Source organism: Mytilus edulis, chromosome 3 (genome assembly GCF_963676685.1).
Source record: "Mytilus edulis chromosome 3, xbMytEdul2.2, whole genome shotgun sequence".
NCBI lineage: Eukaryota > Metazoa > Mollusca > Bivalvia > Mytilida > Mytilidae > Mytilus > Mytilus edulis.
Window position 1 is genome coordinate 67241488 of NC_092346.1, and position 23688 is coordinate 67265175.

Sequence of the window (23688 nt, forward strand, 5' to 3'; positions counted from 1 at the left end):
CCTGTCAGAGACCAACATGACGTAGACGTTAGATGTGTTCACATAAACATGAAGTTTAATGTGTTGTTACTTGTGTTGATAATATATATTGAAGTGAATGTTAGCAAATGATATGAATAAGCATCAGTTGTAAATATATCGAATTCAATATGTCATCATTGAATTGCTTATAATTTGCTTTACGCAGATTCAGCAGATATGACAAGAAATTGGTTAGAAATATAAAGTGTTTTGTAGTGACTATGTACAATCATACTAAAAGCATTATGATAGATTTAGTGTTCAATATTGTAAACAATCAGTCAGCTTTTTGTTTAACGTCTGTATGACAGCTTTAGAAATGTGTCATTCCTGCTTACTTATAAGTCTGTTCATAGAGGAAATAATACCTGCACGCGTGTTAATCGGCATTGGTTTTTGGACTCATCCCATTTCTTGTTAGCCATACTTAATGATGTATCATTCCTGCACAATTAAAAACAGCACCAGTGATAGTATTGCTCATGACATCGTGATAACCAGCACAAGTGATAGTATTGCTCATGACATCGTGATAACCAGCACAAGTGATAGTATTGCTCATGACATCGTGATAACCAGCACCAGTGATAGTATTGCTCATGACATCGTGACACCCAGCACCAGTGATAGTATTGCTCATGACATCGTGATAACCAGCACAAGTGATAGTATTGCTCATGACATCGTGATAACCAGCACCAGTGATAGTATTGCTCATGACATCGTGATAACCAGCACCAGTGATAGTATTGCTCATGACATCGTGATAACCAGCACCAGTGATAGTATTGCTCATGACATCGTGATAACCAGGACCAGTGATAGTATTGCTCATGACATCGTGATAACCAGCACAAGTGATAGTATTGCTCATGACATCGTGATAACCAGCACCAGTGATAGTATTGCTCATGACATCGTGATAACCAGCACCAGTGATAGTATTGCTCATGACATCGGTATAACCAGCACCAGTGATAGTATTGCTCATGACATCTTGATGACCAGCACCAGTGATAGTATTGCTCATGACATCGTGATAACCAGCACCAGTGATAGTATTGCTCATAACATTGTGATAACCAGCACCAGTGATAGTGTTGCTCCTAACCGCTCGATAACCAGCACCAGTGATAATATTGCTCGTGACCGCGTGATAACCAGCACCAGTGATAGTATTGCTCGTGACCGCGTGATAACCAGCACCATTGATAGTATTGTTCGTGACCGCATGATATCCAGCACCAGTGATATTATTGCTCGTGACCGCGTGATAGCTAGCACCAGTGATAGATTGCTTGTGACTGCATGATAGCTAGCACCAGTTATAGTATTGCTCGTAACCGCGTGATAGCTAGCACCAGTTATAGTATTGCTCGTGACCGCGTGATAGCTAGTACCAGTGATAGTATTGCTCGTGACCGCGTGATAACCAACACCAGTGATAGCATTGTTCGTGACCGCGTGATAACCAGCACCAGTGATAGTATTGTTCGTGACCGCGTGATAACCAACACTAGTGATAGTATTGTTCGTGACCGCGTGATAACCAGCACCAGTGATAGTATTGATCGTGACCGCGTGATAACCAGCACCAGTGATAGTATTGTTCGTGACCGCGTCATTACCAGCACCAGTGATAGTATTGTTCGTAACCGCGTGATAACCAGCTCTAGAAATAATAAATGATAACCAGCGAAGTAATGGTTAATTTCCTGCACGCGTATAACTGAAAACTAGTAAAGATGGTTATCCTATGCGCGTGTTAACTAGCAACAGTTGTGGTGCTGTTTATGCATGTGTACTATGGTATTGTCGCTGTATGTTAACCCTGTGTCCTTTTTTGCGTATTAACCAGCGCTAGCAGTGGTATTTCAAATTTCATATAATGCGACTGTGTTCACGTTGATGAAAGAAATGGTGAGATAACCGTGCTGAGTAGTTAATTGGTTTTGTACTTTTAGAACTCGTGTCGGAAATGAATAAATATTGTTACCAGTCACAACAGCTTTCCTTTTACGTAAAGTTTATCGTACACGTCTGTATCATTTCCACATAATATGATATTATTCTGTCTGTGTTTGCAATAATTAGGAAAACAGAAAGAAAGTAAAATATTGATAATAATAAATATAAGTCTATTAAAAATTACCCGAATTCACATCATTGTTGTCCTTCTCACGAAGGTGTTGCGGTAATAAAATATTGTTCTTATGAATTACAATATTTATGCTTTGAACAGATTCTTAACAAGGCTTTGGTCTTGACATAAATCGTGGTACATAATCAATGAGCTGTCAATACAACGTTTCACTTGTCTGTAGGGATACTGTATTTAAAGCCAAATCAGCTATTGGTTATTGGAAATAACTGTTCATAATGCTTTATATACCACATATTTTCATGACAGTGAGAAAAGAAGTTACTTTGGGTGCATTTCTTTCCAACACAAACGGTGCAAACGACTAAGCGCGCACATGTTTTGATCATTTGTTTCTAACATACGTTTGCAAAGTTTACATACACATGATACACTTTGACAAAATATGCACTCGCTAAAAATGCGTCTAGTTTGTCATTCATCGTTTGTTAGAATAGTATGAAATTCAAAACAGTGTAGCTGTGGCCATTGATTGACACATTAAAATCATTCATTGACTGGGACAATTTAGGTGAACGTTTGTATGTAACGACCAATGCTCACTATGTACTTTTTAAAGACACTTAAACTATGGGGTCACCAAAGGTTCTCAACACCTAAATAAAGTAATTCGAAAAATTAATCAGAAATAACACGATATTTTGATTTATATCAATTATATAAATCAAAACACAAAGGTTATTCCTGATTAATTTTTCGAATTATTTTATAATTAAAGGCGTTAAGAAACCTTTGTTGACCCCACAGTTTAAATGTCTATCGTAGGTACGTCATGAACAGTGGTTGTTACAGACAAACGTTCACGTAAATTGTCCCAGTCAATGGATGATTTTGATGGGTCAATCAATGGCCACAGCTACACTGTTTTGAATTTCATACTAAACGCTACATTTGTTTCTAACTTCACCTTGATTAAACGATGTATTTTTTTCTTAGTTTGTTTACCAACAACATGTGCATGCACTATTGAAAGTTCAAACAGGGTCAATAATCACAGATTAAACGATGTATTTGTTTCTACTTTTGTAGCGATTAAAAAACAACAACAAACGCCACACAACGTTTACAATATTTTGGTTACATAGAAATGCACTTAAAATGTTTTAACTTTGTGTTGAATTTGTGTGTATCACACACCAAATTTTTGAAATTATTTTCAATTAAGCGATTAATCTATCGCATGCACATGTTAAACAGTTTGGGCCCTGGGCACTCATAACGAGACTTTTATCTTTGAAAGGTGCATCCGGTGCAGCAAATATGGTACCGTTAATGCTATTTCTATTACTGGGTCGATCCTTTTTCTAGTGTACTGTTAGTTCCCGGGTGTATCGTCAGCATAGTAACCAGTTCTTCGGCACTTGCATATAAACAAACATGTGTTATCTTCTTTTTTTTATTCTTTAGTTTTCTATGTTGTGTCATGTGTACTATTGTTTTTCTGTTTGTCTTTTTCATTTTTAGCCATGGCGTTGTCAGTTTGTTTTAGATTTATGAGTTTGACTGTCCCTTTGGTATCTTTCGTCCCTCTTTTATCAAAATGTTCAGTTACAAAAGTTTTGAAATTATCTAAGATTAAAGAATACATCTCCCTAATGCAAAGTTTATATTTCTCTTATTTTTGTGCTATTTTCACATTTTCTGACCGGTGTGAGAAAAATATTTCTCCTCACTAGTGAAAAATCTGTTCTCGGCAAATGATTAGTCGAAATTTGATTATGACGTCTAAATGTTTTGTTTTCTTCTGAATTTTCCTATTGTGACGTAATGAAAAAAGGCGACCATGCCTGATTACGTCGTATATAAAGAACATAAGTTTCTGAAAATCTTTGAAAAAGAGAATAAAAATCATTAGAGAAACAGATTCCTACACTATAACTCGTGTATTACGATATTTCTCCACTCTCGACTGTTAAATTTTAGTTATTGAAAGAGCTCGGCAAGCCTCGCGCTTTTAAAAATAATAAAATTTAACTGTCTCGAGTGGAGAAATATCGTTTTATACTTGTTGCAGTGTAGGAATCTATATTTCTTGTCCGGCTTTAGCTATACGTTTGTGTCATTTTAGGTTTATAAGCTGCTCATATTTAAACATAAATTTTGAAGTTCAAACACTTTTGCTTCGAGCATTACTGAAGATATATTTAATGTGAAAATTCACATCTGGTGAGAAAAACATAGTACCATTTATGTTGTTGCAAAATAAATTTGTTAGGACTGTATTAAGGGCTTCGTCGTCCTACTCCTTCTAAATATGTTTAGTTAAGTGTAGGTATGTGAAATGTCAGGCGCATATTTATGGAACATATTGGTAATATTGATTGAAAACTCTTGTTTGCAAAGTTGATTTGAGTAATAATTACGTTTCATATTTAAATTGCCATTGACATTAAATAACATTGAATATTTGATACCTCTATGTTTAGTAATATTAACAAGTTTTGCTTTCGGTTTAAATAGAGTACCATTGGGATTAGAAACAAGAGAATCATATGCCTAAATCAAATAGTTCACTGTTAAGTCTTGATATTGAATTTGTCGCTTGACTAGAACAAACAATTAAGAATTGGACTTCAATACATAATTGGATTAAATCTATCAACTAAAACAAGGTGAACAGAAATAAAATGTCATTTGACCTGAACCAAAGTGGAATTTAAAAAGAATTTCTTTTTTGTTTCTGGTAATGCACCATGCACTATTTTTAGATTGAAGCTGATGTGCAGTCTTGTATACACAGTTAGTTGTATTACCGGAAAAGGTACCTATTGGCAGAAAACTGAATGATTTAATCAGTATTACCATTGTTTGACATGATCCAATGTATTGAAATTTCAATAATTAATAAAAGTTTCATAATATTATACCATCTATTGGGTTTAAATGCTGTTGTCTTTGGTTTAAACCATTGATATTTTAACAGAACAAATTTTACTTTACCAGTTCTTGATAAAGAGAATAAGGTCTGGTTTAAACGGAATTCAAATTTGAAATATCATGTCTAATGCTAGTTTTTTATTTACATGACAGATTGAATGTTTTTTGTTGAGCTTAGAAACCGTTCCTGTTTGGATTGACTGGATTAATAATAGTGTCGTTAAATTTTTATGACAATATTTTGTTTATTTAGAAACAAAATACAATTCAAAAGATAGATTGGAAAACAAGTGCATAACCACTTATACAAATTACTTTCCCATTACAAAAATGATTTTACATAAATTGTCATTATTTATAGATGATCAAACGCTTGAAATGTTCATGAAATGAAAATTGCAAAATGGTTATAAGTCTAGGTGGAAACTATGTTTACATAGTTATACAATATGTTATAAATACAAAACCATACGAATTTATGCACACCAAACGAGCAAAATGGTTTCTTAAAACTCACGTTTACAAAACTGTTCGACTTCAAATTAAAATCTTGGTACAAGTAAACAAGTTTATCAATTTCCAGTTTGACACATATTTAGTAGAACGGTGTTAGTTAGCATCAATAAAGGTATTGTCCTTATTCACAAGATACCAGTATATACTATTGTATGCGTGTTAACCGACACTAGTTATTGTATTGTTTCTGCATGCGTGTTAATCGGCACCAGTGATGAAATTGTTTCTGCATGCGTGTTGACCAGCGCCTGAAAGGTTAGCAAATAGTTGATTACACAGTCTTGTACATATAAGCAAGACATGTTCCGAAGACTTTTAATTTTTTTGTCATTAAGGATCTGTTTCTTAAAGTCATATGAAACGAGTGACTGGTGAAAAATAATGTTTATCCAATTCGTGAACCAAAGCATGCATTTATCATAAACATTTTCTTCTGTGCACGATTTTGTCATTTTTACGCAAATATATCGTGTAATCGTCTTTTTTTCTCTCTGCCTGACTGCCTGTTATGATGTTAAAATATGACAGCTCCTTATTTATCGTGTTTTGAAGTCGTAGTTTTACCGATCTTCACCGATTGTAACAATCAACAAATAAGCATGGATATTAACCACATGTATAACATGTACAATCAGATAATAGTTTATATTCAGTGACAGATCCATGTGTATTGCGATCAACGGATTTTTACGAGAAGGGTCACGCTAAGGTCACTTGCGTACGAAAAATATGTCGGCGAATAGCTTCCTGGAAGCAATCAATTAAAGCAAAGTAAACTTCTTCAAAATGTGGACAAATTAAAGAATGTTTCATCTGAAAAAGGTATATGCACATAAGTCAAATAATGAAAACTATCAATTTTGTTATAAAAAAAACATATGCATCTGGGTTTTTTTTTTAATTTGAGGTTTCATATGACTTTAATTCTATTTTGATTAATAATTTTTCTAAGAAACTCTTTCAGTGCGAAGTCTCGTATGATTTTTTTTTACCAATCCTCCTTCCTATATATTAATATATTGGAACAATTAATTGTTTTTCGTAAATGCCTTAAAAGACTTAAGTCCATTTATATGGTCCGAGATATTATCCCAAAGTTTGTTGATGATATATAGCTTTTCAAATGAATAATCGTTCGTGCAGGATTGTCAATATCATTTTTGCATTTCACGTACTATATTGGAGAATATCTTGAATTCAATGGGAGATCAGATCTAAAAGATAGCCGGGTGTCTTATAATTACCAATTTTGAGAAATAGCTAAAAACAAATTTAACTAATCTTCATTTCCATTGAAGTAAACATATACTAGCTAGCTTTTTATCACCTATTACTAGATATTTGAAAAAGAAAAAAAAAAAAATTACAAAAAATAACATGCTCCAAGGAAAACTCAAAACGGAAAAATCACTTATAAAATGGGAAAATCAAAAGCTTAAACACATCAAACGAATGGAAAAAAAAAAACTGTCACATTCCTGAGTTTACCTTTTTTTACCTTTTCTACCGCAGTAATGAATTACCTCAGCTGTATTTGGCAAAACTTTAAGGTATTTTGGGGGAGTTTATTTACAACAACTGGGTCGATGCCACTGCTGGTAGAGTTTTTATTCTCCGAGGGTTTTATCAGACAAGTAGTCAGCACTTCTGTGTTGACATGAATTATCATGTATATGGTCATATTTATAAATTAAATTTTTACAAAACTTAGAATAGTTTAAATACTACGGCTTTTCTACCCCACGAATAGATTAACTCTTCCGTATTTGCAAACATTTGGAAGTTTGCTCTTCTATGCTCTTCAACTTCGTACTTTATTTGGCCTTTTTAACTTTTTTTATTGGAGCGTCGCTGGTGAGTCTTTTGTAAACGAAACGCGCATCTGATGCAAATACAATCCTGGTTTCTTTGATGGCTTAATTACTAATGGAGAAAATGTTGGAAATATTATAGCTAGCAAACCTAACACTTGTATACCAGTTGCATATAATTCCATCATATTGACAACAATTTGTGTGAACAAAGCAAACAGATAAAAATATAAAAAATTGGGGCACAACAGTCAACATTGTATCTTAATTACTATAAAAATAAAAAATAAAAACAATGCCCACAAAGAAAAACAAAATGGCATATAGATAGAGATCCTATGCAAAACTGAAAGACAAGAATACAAAGGGCGAATGAATAAATATCGAGCCATGCTAAAAGGATATTCTCCCAAAAAATGGACAAGACAGTAAATGGTTAAAAAGATACAAAAATAATTAAAAAAGAATACTATCTATATTAAACGAGAAGACCTCATTTTGTGTGTCGCTTCTCTTCCTCCCACAATAAATTAATCATCATGCCTCTGCGTCCTATAGGTACCTTGCATAGTCGCATTTGTTATCCGTCCTTATGACTATTCAGTTTGGGTTATTTTGGGAGAAAAACGAAAATTAAGGCGTCCGAATATTGCTTCCGTCATCAAACCGACTTTCACACATGACTTCCGGTTTTAACATTGAGAACCAATCGTATGGTAGATAACAAAAATGAAAGATAAACAAGCCAGGAGCGTTGTCCACATCTTGGTTTTTCGTAAGAACCACTACTATTATACTTCGGTTTTAACTAACACATAATTTTCATAAGTTCTCGGACGGGGCAAGGACAATTATTTTTGCGTTTATCTGCATGTGTACTATGATTAATATACTTTTATAATATATAGAGACTCTCTATACAATATAGCAGTCAGTTTCCGTCATTAAACCGACTTTTAAGTCAGACATGACGACCGGTTTTAACATTGATAACCAATCGTAGATAATAAAAAAAAAAAGATAAATGAATAAGCCAATCAAAGCGTTGTCAATATCGTGGTTTTAAGATCGTAAGAACCACTACTATTATACCTTGGTTTTAACTTACACACAATTTTCATAAGTACTCGGACGGGGCCAAGACAATTATTTTCACGTTTATCTGCATCCTCCCCATGTATACTATGATTCATATACTACTATAATATATAGAGACTCTCTATATAATATAGCAGTGATAGCCATGGAGAAGAAACTTTTTAGAATTAATAGTTAATAGAAAATTAAATACACTTCAATACTTATAATATAGATACGTATGTTCAAAGTATACAGAAACGCAAAAATATAACAGAAAAAAAATAATAACGGACTTTGAAAAAAAAGAGAGGGCTTAGAAATTTTGTCCTGTTTCCATGTACCTATATTACTTTTGATATCATTTCTTAAATTCTCCATACATATTTTTTTAACAAAAATTAAGCCTTAAAAAGTTAACATACCTTTAACCAAGCTTAAATTTAAAATGTCCGCAATTTCGCTTTTAAATGTAAGTCAAACAGGACTTCCGGTTTTAAACTTGCACATATATTTCATAAGAGTACTCGAGGACAGGACAATAATCATTGCGTTGATAGAGATTCTCCATATAATATAGCAGTGATCGCCTAGGAGAAGAAAGTGATAGTTAATAGCAAATACACTTTATTTATAGTATACGTATGTTCATAGTATACAGAAACGCGAAAACAATGGAATTTAACAGAAAAAAATAACGGAATTTGGAAACAAGGACTTAAAACTGTTTCCATGTACCTATGAATTTTGATACCTTTTTTGATATTCTCCAGATATGAAATCTTTTACTGAAATTCTCAGACACAAAACCTCACAAGGTCTAATGCCCGCGATTTCGCGGATGTGTTTTAGTAAAATTGATTTAGACGACAAGCAACAGTCATCTTCACATATAATACACGATGGTCTTGAAGTATAAATTCTAGGTACTGACCTTGTTTATCATCTTGGTGGTGTGTTATAATATTCTTTAGTTTGTCTTTGTAATATATTACTTTGACTGTTTGGTCTGTTTTTTGGGGATGTCCGTTTGGCGTTATTTGCTATGGTAAACTCTCGTACGGAATTTCCATTTTGAATTTTTCTCGGAGTTCGAAAATTTTGTTAATTTACTTTTTGTTAAGTTGCATTTCGTAAAAGACAGTATAGCACGACTTAATTTTTTGTAAATTATAAATCATAGTTCAATATTTAATCATATCATACGAATACTAACAAAACACTGTATCGTTTATTTTAACGAAGACCATACCTTTTCGACTTCTATCAAATGCTTTCTACACAGTGACATGACTAATTTTCAAAATCCAAGCATCAGACTTTATATGAAGCAAGATCTTGAAATAACAGAAATTAACAAAAATGGCTTATATTCTGATGCAAACCACATAGAAAAGAACAAGTTCAGTCACAAAAGTTAAAAAACAACAACCAAACTATGTAGAAATTTACGAATACATTTTTCAAAACGATCGGACCAGGAGCCGAGAAGGATAACGGAACATGTGGTTGGTAAGTCAAGCAGGCCAAAAATCATTTTTATTGATTTGTTGTACTCTAAACGAACTAAAAATCACTTTCTTGTAAACAGTATTATATAATACAAATATAACTAGCAAATTATTAACTTATCATGCAATCATCAAATATTTTATTCGAGTAATAGAACTCCTAATGTGCTGGTTTAATGCTATCACAAATAGGAAAACAGAATATCTATGGGTTTTTAAAGGTTTTCTGTTTAAGTTATTATTTTCGCGTAGCAGATCTTAAAATCGGTTTTATTAATGAGCTGACGAAAGTGATTTATTACATAACTGGCATAACAAAATTCTCGAAGGACAAACACATTGTTTAGAAAATAACGAATATCAATTTAATTGGTAAAACGTTTATTATTTTCTGAATTTAATGAATACCAATAGGATCTTTAAATATCGAATGTTAGGATTAAACATACACAGGGTAATCAATCATATTCTTTGAATCGAGTTGACATATATTCCAGCCTGCAGAAGTATTTCGAATGAGATTGCATAAAAAGAATTCATTGGGATACAAAAGTGGTAACAAATAAAAAGAGTGAATCAGACATCACAAGTTGAAGAAAAACCAATAACTATGACGAAACAAAAGATGAACAAGACAAAACCCAGTTCTCAAAACACAAATAAGACACCCAACTCCGAAGGGGTAAGCAGTTCCTGTACATCTAGTGACATCCATCGTGTTTATCCTGTTAACACGTGTTTAAGGATCATTTGGAGGATGTGCAATAAAAGAGAGGAGAAAGATACCAAACGGGACATTCAAACTCATAAGTCGAAAATAAACTGAAAACGCTATGGCTAAAAAGAAAATACCATCAAATATACAACAGTTCACAAAACACAAGAACAACTATTTAATGGCCATTGGAATAATTCTGTAATTCCATTTTCCTCACTTATTATACTGTTTTCACTTTGTTCACAAGCAACAGTACTAAATAATCAAATCCGGCAGCACATGACCAAATCGGGTGACGTTTTGTGAACTATACAGAAAACTTGCAATACGATTTAATACAAATTCGGGGGATATAAATAAATATATCTAAGATTTTTTTTGAATATGCATCGCGTGATTTATTTTCGTTTTACTATATTGGAACCCTATATTTTCAAACAATATTGTGTACCTCAAAATCTTTATTGAACAAAGACTGTCAGGTTGACTGTTTTTTTTTGTACTTGTGTCTTTTTTAATCTTCGAATCATGATATCCATCCTCGTCATTCAGCTGTTTCAGGGATCTGAAAGAAAAAAATGTAGATGATTATAAGATTTTATTTATTCAAAATCATTGATTCATTACAGCAATTAAAATAAACAATCTATGTTTGTTTCAATCAATATATCAAGGCAGACGGCAGGAATAGTAATCAGAGGGAACAAAGAAGATTAAAAAAAAACAAATGCGAGAAAAGACAAACACAAGTAAATAAAAACACTACACAAACGATTGATCAACAGGAACTAAATTCCGGAGAGAGCTAGTTGCAGCAGCCACAACTGTAATAGAAAATAGAAGAAAAGTGTCTTATACTTATCTATTCTCGGACAAAATATTCAATTTCAAGCCGTCAACCCCTTCACAATATTTTGTGAAAATTATCAGTACTAATCGTAAAAGTCAATTATGGTTAATGTTTGTTGATTTAAGCTTGTCTTAGTTAAAACATATTTATTTATAGCGGATTGGGAAACAAGTTTTGCAACTTATATTAATCCCTTTCCACTTTGCGGGTGCGAGTGCTGCCTTGTAGCGGCATTAGCCTGCTTTTTGGTTTTTGTTTGTCTTTTTTTTATTATTTTTTATTATCTATAAACCTGAGCTTTTTCAAAATCAACTTCACCCGTTGGGAATAGTAATGAATACAGCAACATGAAGGAAAAAAGGGTAACAATCCATTACAGAGCAGCGATCTATGGTCAATTTTAACCGACGAAATTAGAATCTCTCTTTTCCAATAAAAATACATAACCAGAACGTAGTAGCAAAGAATACCAAATATTAATAGGAAATGAATGCTATATTCATACATATATGCCTACAACCATTTGTTAGGTTATTAAATAAGAATATAAAAGTACAAAGAAATCATTAAAACAACTTATATTTTTTACAAAACACACAACCGCATAGTAACTGTATTTTGTATCATTATCGTATTTTGGAGTAACAAATAATCATCTCAGAAATCTTTGTCCGAACACTTTCTGGTTGCGGAGAGAAACATAGATGTTCCAATTTAGTTTTGCATTTCAAAAATGACGCAAGTGTTTTCATTCATTGAAAAGTTCATTATAGGTTAGTTTCGACAAACTTATGCTGAGCGCTACCAATAACAGAAACGGAGAATCTTTCAGGCTTACAGATATTGGCTTTATTGAAAACTAGCTTTAAGTGCTTGTATTGTAGCGATGATGCTCTGTTATTAGTGAGAATTCCAATACAAAGATGTAATGAAGGAAAATTATTGGATTTATATTGTAAGTACATGACAGATTAATAGTGAAATGGACAATAGTTAGTCGTACCTTTTATTTGCTTCATATAGATAATTCAATTATATATTGATAATGACATAATAAACAAATTTTGAGTTACCTCAAAATCTTACTTCATGTACATCTTCGAGTTAATGTTGATGTATATCATAAGTAAATGGTGGATGCTAGGGAAATACACATAAGTAAGTTAATCCTTTTATAGATCACTTGATTTTATTGTAAAAAAACTTAAACATATTTAAAATCTATATACATTTTCTGCGCCTTGCTAATTTTTTTTTTTACAAAAATGATGCTTTTATTTTTTGATTTTATATAAACTTGACTGAAATGTCCTTATACCTTTTTCTCTACTGAGTCGCAAAATATTTTCACAAACTTTCTTTTGTTTTTGTATATTTTTTTAATGACGTTACCGTATGAATCTATCTCTATGCACAACAGCAGATATTAGGTATAAAAGATTATGATTTCTGTATCGAATGAATATAGTTTTGTTTGATTCAATCACTTTTAGGCAGGTTCAAGACCAAATGTTCATTTGGAGTTAAACACACAAACATTTTTTTTTATATGATTTTTCAGCATTGCTATGAATAAAACAAGACGTGGAGCTGCCTTATATTTTACGTGACTATTCAAATTTATACTTATTCAAAAGTTACATAAAAAAATGCCATGGTATTCGGTGCAATAAAAACAATTATGTTTCTGACAGCTGTAGTTTATCACATTGCAAAGACACATGTATAAGCTAACCAATAGTAAAAAAAAAAACATTGAGGCACCTTGCGCAGATTATATGTCTTTTCTTGGAAAGTGTCAGTGAGACGGTTGACAATTGCGATTGTTGTTAATATGCATTTCAATCAATCCCTACTTATGAACACGCCAATTTTAAATATTTTATCAGTTATATTTAGCATCCCTTACATTCAAAATTGACGAACTGAAATCTTGATTGTTAGGTTTGGTATCAACATTCAGTCACGAATGTTTGCGGAATATTTGCAAATGTTATTTTAGTTCATATCATTTATATAATTTTGGTTGTTTATTATTTATCAGTGCAGTAAACAATTTTACAAACAAAGCTCGGTAAATTATAATAAAAACTCTTTCCGAGCAAGAGGTTACCCGGGTTTGTTTTTGCTAAATCGAATTATTACTAATGAACAGCGGTATACTACTGTTGCCTTTGTAAATCATATATTACAACCTCCTTGTTTCTACGACATGCTTTTTATTTTTTTTATTTGACAATTAAGTCTGTATACTATTATGTGAGTTAACATCTGCATGTGATCACATTTTTGATATTTTTAAGCGTCAGAAATATAAAAATTATTTTCAATGGTAAAAAACTACTGAAATTTACGATACCAACATAGCATCATAATTCCTGGCTTTTCCGTTTTTAAAGGATATTTCCCTGTACACTTCAAAAAAATTCAATATTTGAATACCGTTTTTTTTTTATATAAAATAAGTCGTTTGTTTCAATGCTTGCAGTCATAAGTTTGAACTTGGTTTGAATCTAATATTTTAGACATTTTAATTTGTTTCTTTTAATAAGATATAATGCAATCTGTTCCGAATAATACTTATATATTTTTAAATTCTAGGGATGCTTTAACTTTGTGACAGAGATTTGCCCTAATAAAAACTTTAAAGACAAATTTGAATCTAGCGATATATTAGTTGACGCAGGATCTGGTTTTACAAACTGTGGAAAGAACCTGTATTAGGTGAGGAATTATGTATGTTATTTTATTATTATTAAGAAGATATAGAAACAGGTGATTTACTGTTTTTGTATTGCGTCTAATGCAAGATAATTTAAATAGATCATTTCATTGTAATTGCTTTAGTATGTGACGGTTTAATTTACGCCAATCCTTACTGGTTAGACTTTTAATTGTATTCTAAGCGATAAAGGTGAGGTGAAAGATACCAAAGATACATCCAAACATATAGGTCGAAAATAAACTGACGACGCCATGGCTAAAATACCAACAAACAAAGAATATATTACAGAAAACACAACATAGAAAATAAATGTTATACATTTGATTGTTCCTGTACGATTTTGAAAGGACAGTGCAACATGGTATCGTCTTCACGCATTTTTTAATTGTATTTGTAACTTTTTTTCCAAATATGATATGAATTCGAATCAAAATGCTTACAGCATATGGATGGGTTTTAGCCATCTCACATTGTGCAGTGTACAAATTAACTTTTCTGTCATTTAAAAATATGACATATTTGATTTTCCTATTTAAATGTTTATAGAAGCAGTGTTTGCAAGTAATCGTAAACTCGGTTTAAACAAGTAAAGTTAAATTCAAATACAATAGTTTATGATATATTTTTTTTAATTTGTCAGTTTTTGTTTCCATTCATATTACTATACTGTTATACAAGTGAGAGGTTAAGCTAAATATAAATACAAATTTAATCCACCATTTTCTACATAAAGAAATGTCTATACAAAGTCAGGAATATGACAGTCGTTTTCCATTCGGTTGATGATTTTGCCATTTGATAAGGGACCTCCCAATTTGAATTGTCCATGGAGTTCGGCATGTTTGTAATTTAACTTTTTGTATGTATGCTCAGCTGTTAAAAGGTGTTTTTTTTTTCGTAAAGAAAACCTACACTTATGTTGACTTTGCAGTTTCGCTAATGATAAAAGACCTTTAACAAAAATAGGTTTCATTCCTAAATGACAAGTGCAAAATTCAATTACGTAATTCATACTTAGGTAAAAATAAAATACAAACATTTTGTAAAAATAAAGAGTTATAGATGGTATTATTTCCATATATAGAAATTCTGAAATCAGGTAAACCAATGTAAATATTCCAATTTATATTCCAATCGAATAAGTCAAACACTACAGGCACTTTTCAAATACAGGACTAATTGCACAAAAGCTCTTACTTGTTCATAAATTAACAAATCTACATAGGAAGTAGACACGATCATGTATATAATTGCTAATAAAGAATAGTCGTGTAAAAAGAAGATTATTTATACATATCAATCCTAATATATGGTTCTCTGTTTTGTTTCTGCTTTTTTATAAGTTGGTATAAACATAATTTCGTCAACTTGATCTTTTACCACGAAGTAGAAAGTTTCAGATTCCGAAACATTCAAAAGTTATTACTTCTAAATAACCCTTGTGTTGAACAGTGTACAACTTGCTATCCGATCGTTTGATGTGTTTGAGCTTTTGATGTTGCAAGTTGATTAAGGACTTTTCTTTTTGAATTTTTCTCGTCGTTCAGTATTTTTGTGATTTCACTTTTTACTCATCTCTTTAAATGTTGTAAATAATACCTTTGTTACACTTATTTTAAAAATAGTCAGTAATAATAAAAAGTATTTGAAAGTCTACAGTCACCAATTATGGTTTCAATACACAGCAATCGTAACAGAAGTGAATCTGACGGAACTGTTTGTAGTATTGCATAATTTTGAAGAAGGAAATTGTTATCAGCAAAACTACTGTTCTATTGATAAAGTCTTCGTCACCATATGTTGTGACTGACATTCCAATTATAGCCGATAATCTCTGTTTTTTCACCAAGAGCACAAACCTTTTTCTTTTGAATTTTGTTTTTTTATGTAAATGACTGTGTAACAGACACAACACAATTTACGAGCAACTGTTTCTAACAAATACAAATATAAGTACATTTAGACATACAATTCAGTGCAAATAAAGAAAGAATTAATGAGTGCAGTTACATATGACTTGTTATATTTAATTCAAAATATAATATAAGATAAACCAGTTAAAAACTAAAATAAAAGAAGAAAAAAAAGAAAACTGGCAAAAATATTTGAATATTGTTTGCGTATGACAAATACAAATTATAACATAATATATTAAACGATTTTATTTTTTAAAAGTTTTTTTTCGTAAAAAAACAGAAAAGTGTGTTCATACATGCATAATATATATGCTTACAAAAGCTCAAAGATATGTATACGTACAGGTGTTAAAACGAACTTTTCTATAATAGCACCAGACACATACACATACTCAATTGATCAGCAACCCCCCTCACATAAAATATTCGAAAATATAAAGTAATATACATTTCTAGTGAACAAACGATTTATCTTTCATTCGTATAAATCTACACTGTTTTTCTAATATAAAGTTTTCTATGCAAATCAAGAATTTCTTAAAATTTCAAAATATTTGATCGTTGTCTCGCATTCTCATGTATCAGTCGAAGTAAGTTCTAAATCAGAAGAAAAATGGTGACCGTGTTCAGTAGACTAATAAAACAAACGAAACGACTATAATTATTTGATCTTTTCTAATTCCAAGAAAACCTTTTATATTCAAATGGATATCGTAAAATATTTGAGTAATTGGTCCATTATATTGTTTGAAACTGATAATTCGATTATGTGACTTCCAGTGACACACTAAAGATAAACTGATACGAAATACACAAAAAGAAACCATAATTAGTCAAAAATTTATTGATCTAGTTATTAGTTCATAATAGATATTTCTCTCTAATGTAAGCACTTTACTAGGACTCGACTAATGCAACAAATCACCCACTTTTAGAGGTAACGATTTGCATTAGAAATTTGCATGAACAGGCCTACATGTTCGTAAAAATGCAAATGGTAAGAAAAGTCATTTAAGTTGGGGAATATATATCAGTTCTATCCTTATAGCAATGCTTGATGTTACTGTTTTCGTTTGTTCTTTCGTAAGCTGGTATTCATTTTTTGTCTACCCAAGAAATAGATTTCCATAGCCGTAAAACCTTTCACCCTTTTGGGTCATCAAAGCTCTTCAACTTAGTACTTTATTTGGCCATTTTAGTCTATTTTATTTGAGCGTCAATGAGTTGTCTTTTGTCTAGACGAAAGTGCGTCTGCCGTAAATATTTTAAACCTGGTATTGATGATGAATTATTTTCTCGACTAGTTCTTTATCCACTAGGCGAACAAATTCAGATGTCACACTTCTAAATAAACTTAGTGTTGCACTCCTATTATCCATACTTCTATACACCGTATGCATACCCTTGTTTTCAAAAGAGACATCAATAATAATATACGTATTCTTATTGCCCATCAAAAAATGTATCCGAAGATGGATAAGTACCGAAAATCGTTTAAGAGACTCAGCACTTGCCTTCAGTCTCCTAATAATGTTTATACTTAAATCAACCGAAATAGAAACATATCTGATGGATCTGTCATTTGTATTGCATAATATTCCACTAGGAAATCGGTATAAAAAGTACTGTTAAACACACAGCCTTACGAAGTGACTGACATTCCAATTATACTTGATAAACTATTTTTTCAACAAGCACACACTCGTCCTTTTTAATGTCTAGTTTCGTATAGAAATTAACGGCTGTAGCAGACAAAATACAATTACCGGAAAGCTGTTACTAACAGATGCAAATATATAGATTTAGGATCGGACTTCGGATTCGGTACAAATCAAGGAAGAATTTCTGAGAGTAGTTACAAAAAACTGTGTACGCTATTCTTTTATACTTAAAATCGATGATCGTTCAAATTTAGTCTAATTCACTAACATCCTTCCTTATGCAGTACCTCAACATGGCACTTCTAGTTAAAAATTCGACATTCGCACTGCGTAAAGGTGGAGGGAAAAAAATAACAGCAACAGAAAAAAAGAAAGTAATAAAGCGGTTCTGAAAGACAAGTTTTAATACACCAAATCAAGTATCAGCTGTTATGAAAAAGATAAGTAAATAAATGGGAACGCTTCGAACACGTACTCTTTTCAGTGAGTCTGTTTTTATTTTTTAAGGAGTTCACGTTTGGGACAATTCGGTAGAAAATCCCGAAAATCATTAGATTTACACATACCGAATGGATTATTTTTTGTCGATTGTTTGTTAATGATTAGTTATAAATGATAAAAAAAACCCAGACATGCACTAAAAGTCCTGTATACATGTAAATGTACTCATTGGTTCAATAATTTTCATTATATTACAAGTGTGGACACAGACTTGAGTGTCCTGGGGATGAATTTTGATAATGACTTGTGCAGTGTTGGATTCTTGTGGGTGACAGCAGATGCATATGCCACTGAAAAATCTGTATTATGTTGTTTTTCTCTGAATGGTTCATATTGAAAACGTAATAATAAAGACACATCAGAAAATCACAAAACATTAACAATTTTAGGACAACTCTCAGGAGAAACACTTGTTTGCCTAACATGTTGATCAGCAAGAATTCGTTTAAAATGACTTTGCATCCAGTTCAAACCTAAACAAAGGAAATGAACATAAGGACTATTGATTAAATTATTGAATGTTCTGTGCAGCAGACAGATACTACTCATATATTAAACGATTTTGTTATTCAAAATCTAAAAGATAATTTGTTTTTTGAGAAAATATGTAGTATGTTTAAGACGTTTGAACAGATTCTGTAATCAGCCTTTTGAAGTACTTATTTAATGTTTTGTATTTCTGGTAAAACTTTTTTTTAAACTGTTTATGGTAAACAACATATTAACGAAAATTATGAAACGAAGGGCCGTAGAATGTTCTATAACTACGTCCTACCACTTCATTTTAACTCTGGTTGAAAGTTGTCTCTTTGACAACCATACAATATCTCCTCATGTTATATAAATATAATTTCTTGATCTGTCTAACTAGCAGAAAGCTTTTTTGTTCAAAGGGATATCATGACATATTTGAGTTATTGGTTTCCGTAGAATTAATTGAAAAGGGTGAGTTGATTATGTGACACACAGTGACACGCTGTAGACTGTAATCAACATATACTTTATATTGATACAAAAAAATATAGGACACATTCTTCTTGCATTTTCTTATATGTATTAATTTAAAATTAATTTGATTATGCATATAAAAGATATTTCTCTCTGATGTCTTTCTTTTTCACTGAATAATTATGTATCATTCAATCATTATTCCTCGTAAAACTTAGGCGAATGATATCTGGGATGATACCAGTAAAAATTTATTCGTCTAATATCTTGAGACCCTAAGATAGGGAAAATCTTACTTGGCTAAATGCTGAGGAAGACAAGATTCAGTTACTGCGCATTCCATCGTAATAATCAAATTTATCCTAAAAGGAGTTTGTTATTTTACCTTGAGCGAAAAGGTTTTTACTAATTTTCTTCTTTATTATATTATCTTAAGAATAACAGTAGTACAAAATCTACAAAAATGTCAATGTAACAAATTATCGGACGAGTCTCTCCAGAACTTAAAGACGATATTTTGGCAATTATCTTGAACACTAAAAAGTGTAAACTGTTAACAGCAAAAAGGATGAAAATTAAAACTGAATTTACCGATTGTGTCTTTTCCCTATTGTGATATTTTGGCTGAGCGTGGTTTAACGTGACGGATGACGCAATTATAGCAGCAGACCCTAACTCTGTCGACGCACCGAAGGTGTTTCCGTTTTAATACTCACTTTTTTGCTTCCATTTGTTTCTTCTTATATAGTCATATGATACTTCAAATTTATCAAAAAAAATGAATGTGTTTGATTTTTTTATGTTGCCATTTAATTAAGGATTTCCGTTTTGAATACTTGAATGGCAAAGTTAACAAAAGAAAAAGTGAACGTGAACGTTTTAGAAAAAGAAAATCCTCTATTTGTTCAACATCTTCAGAAATGTAGTGCTACGGAATTATGTGTTCCTGTACGCTAATTTGTTGTTATTTTCCCGTATGCAGTGACCCTCACTACGAGACATGTCGTTAGAACCTCTGCCATCGCACATAGAAAGTACGAGGAAAAAACATGTTGAAGGAATGTGAACAAACGTGCACAGGAAAGTGTATAGTTATAGTTGATTTTTAAAGAACAGACTAAATACGTCAAACGATTCAACAACTGTTACGGAAAATTAACAAATAGGAACGTATGACAAAGTACAAATAATAACATAACTCTATCAATTCACGTATACTCCCGAATTACAGAACTGTTCTGAACGGTTTTCGGCAAAGAATTTTCGCATTCGGCATGATCTGGATGCTATGTTGACTGAATCGACAAAAAACAGCAATGATTAATTTCTCAAGATCGAAGTCGACTGAGTTTCCCCGAATGTTACGGGACGCCCTTACTGTCGGGGGTGCTTGGCCGACCTTTTTGGACCATTTTCGTACCGTATGAATCTATTACGAATGTATACGACTGCGACACTTTTTGAGTCTTAGCACTGTGCAATATCAAACATGAGCCATAATCGGGAATGTGTGGACGCTGCATTAATCTATATATTATTCATAAAGAGAGCGAAAGATACTAAATGGATACTCAAACTCATAAATACTAGTAAACTGACGACAACGCCATGAAATCGCTAATTTATTTTAACAAAAATTGCTGTAAAATTGTTAAAAACTATTCTTAATTGGTGAAAGTATTTTACTCATGCATATCTTTAATTCTAAAGTCCGGGTTTATCTTTAATTTGTGGTCTATTTGGTTCTCTTCAGCGTTTATATTAGGTTTTGTATTTTGACAAAGTTTGATCACTAGCATTACAGAAGTGAGATTTATTGTCGAAACACCCACGTGCTTCGAGGAAAATGGCGCGTTTAAAGATATTATTTAGACAATACATGTGTATATCACAAAAATATAGCTTGATGGCAACATTATAATATATCTTTTTCTAAATTATTTGTGAACAAAGCCTATTCTCACAGGAATTCATACTTTTAGTACCATGCCTTTATAGTCTTCGGTTATATAACATAATGGATTAGTTCAATCAAGAGAACATGTCAAATTGTAATTATTTAACATTCCAATAGAAAGCATGTTCTTTAATTAAGACTGTACATTTAAGCATTAGTGTAATTACACAACGAAATGTATTACCAAGTAAAATACTAATCATGAATTCCCGGAAATAATTTCCATTACAATGTAAGCTGCAAGGTAGATTACAAAGTAAAACTGGCAAAACATCGATTGTTAACTACGAAACTAGCTTTTCAAATGTACAATAAAACCCTATGTACTTCTTTCAAATTGGAAATAGAGATCGCTCGTTATGCATAACTTGATGACATTCAAATAGTTTGGCGGGTCTCTGCAAAAATTATGTGTAAATGAAAGACATGGACCGGTTAATTAAAAAAATATATATTGAAAATTCGAGTCAAATAGCAGTCTGATGTGTTATTTACCAGAGTAAAAGGAATTATCTTATAAAACAGACAGAGTATATACATACAAAATAAGATGTGGTAGGATTGCCAATGCGATCAATAACCACAAAATTCTAAATGATTTATACCCTACTTAAATCATGGGTTAAACTCAGTGATCGGGTTTAAATATTGTGCTGTTCTAGTGAATGAACTTATCATAGATACCAGGTTTAAAATTATGTATTTGCACAAGATATAGTACGAAGATAAGACAATTGAGGACCACAAATTTTAAAAGTTTTTTTTCAAATACAGCTAAGGTAATATATTCCTTAGTTACAAAAGCCTTAGTATTTCAAATTTTCATCGAATTGGTCCTTTTAATTAAAAGTCCAATGATTTGTCGGACTCGGTAAAGTCATCAAAGAAACAAAAGATTTAGATTGTTTCTACGACACTTGGACAATACTTGTGGCATCAGTGAAAAAAGTGATGGCGTCCGTAAATAATTTGAAAAGATGACTTTGAGAAAGAAAATCGTGACAGGAAAAACATGCGCCAAAATATCAAAATAAAATATATTCCACACACATAATTGCTGGAATGATGCTACATAGAAATGAAAACGCAATTGGAAAATTGAAATTGTTCCTTTAATCGCAAATAATGATTCTCAAACTATCATCTTTGTCCATTTCTCGACATAGACAAAACATTTAAAGATATGAATCAGACATTACTTTAACTGTGTATCAATTTTGTTACGTAAAATGGATTAGTATCAAAATATTCACAAAACTTCCAATTACAGTGAGAATACATTTTAGATCATGAAATTCCAACTTCCGCCTACATGTATAAAAGTTGAGTTCTTGGTTTATCAGAATAAATTACAATAGTAGAAGTCAGAGAATGGAAAGTCAGTCAAACACTGCAATATGCAGTAAATACAATAAGAGAGGGTTGATGTCCTCATTGCCTTAATGATTTTGATATTTTCTTTAATTATTATACGTACAATAATTAGGCAAATAATGCAGATTATAATTGATAGGTTTGGCTATTATTTGTATGGGTCTCTTTTGGTAATTTAGCTTTTCATGTGTTTTGGAACGTATACATACTTGGCTTTTATTTATTTGTCTTTGATCATTCCAGATGAATGAAATCCAGAACAGAGTTTCGGACGCGTCAGATTTATAGTATTTTTTCGTCTTTCTGCAAATCAAAAAAAATTACGATCCATTACACATGCATTTATGCATTTAATTTGAAACTTAATTTAGCTTAGGTTTCAAATTGTTTGTCAAAGTGTTATAAGTATATATATATATTGAAGGAGATTTGAGTTAATGAAAAAAAGAATAAAACCCACATAATATCAAATTTAAAAAGAGTTTTTCTGACTGGCATGCACAATGCTCATTTATGATTAAGTAGACTTTCTGTCGCCCGAAGCTGGAACAAATTAACAATATATTCAAAAAGATACTTCTACAAATGATATTATTATATAAACACCAAGCTATTTTTAAGAAAAGAAAAAAAATTAAGATATTACCAATGACGTAGAATGTCAATGTATCTAAACTGGGACAGCCACCTGAATATGTGGCGACATAAACACGTATTTATTATTCAATCCCTTCGGCCTCATCTTCGTGTGATTAAAATAGATATAGATTATTAACCTATGAATTACATCAATCGGCAAATATATATATATCATAAATATTCAGGAAAATATGATTGATAGGATATGAAGCTTTGTAAAAACAGCGGACTTTCCTATCTCACAAATTTATCGTGCCCCCTGAAGACATGTCACCTTTTTCTGGCATACTATTTTCTAAAGTAATCTGAGGTCGGACTTTCAGTTTACTCCTAAATGTTATGGACGGAATGCAGGGAATGACAATTGAAGGGTATTCCTTTTTCTTTTAGGGATGACTGGGTATAGAAACAATAACCTCCCACTC

General features: G+C 31.8%; 2 protein-coding genes across 4 annotated transcripts in view; both read left to right on the forward strand.

Annotated features, from left to right (window-relative positions):
- The first annotated feature begins 454 nt into the window (after positions 1 to 454).
- Positions 455 to 1333, forward strand: LOC139515398 (uncharacterized). Its single transcript, XM_071304968.1, has one exon. The coding sequence runs from the start codon at positions 455 to 457 to the stop codon at positions 1331 to 1333; it is 879 nt and encodes a 292-aa protein (XP_071161069.1).
- A 10881-nt stretch (positions 1334 to 12214) lies between these two features.
- Positions 12215 to 23688, forward strand: part of LOC139517215 (uncharacterized) — a 35510-nt gene continuing 24036 nt past the window's right edge. Inside the window, exons 1-2 of one of the 3 annotated variants that reach the window (XM_071307972.1) lie at positions 12215 to 12497; positions 14144 to 14266. The gene's annotated coding sequence lies outside the window, so the exon portion shown is untranslated. The other 2 variants (XM_071307973.1, XM_071307974.1) reach the window with 2 other exon arrangements.

What these genes read in the sequence shown, in the direction of transcription:
- LOC139515398 (XM_071304968.1), top strand. Translation starts at nt 455, where the DNA reads ATGTATCATTCCTGCACAATTAAAAACAGCACCAGTGATAGTATTGCT.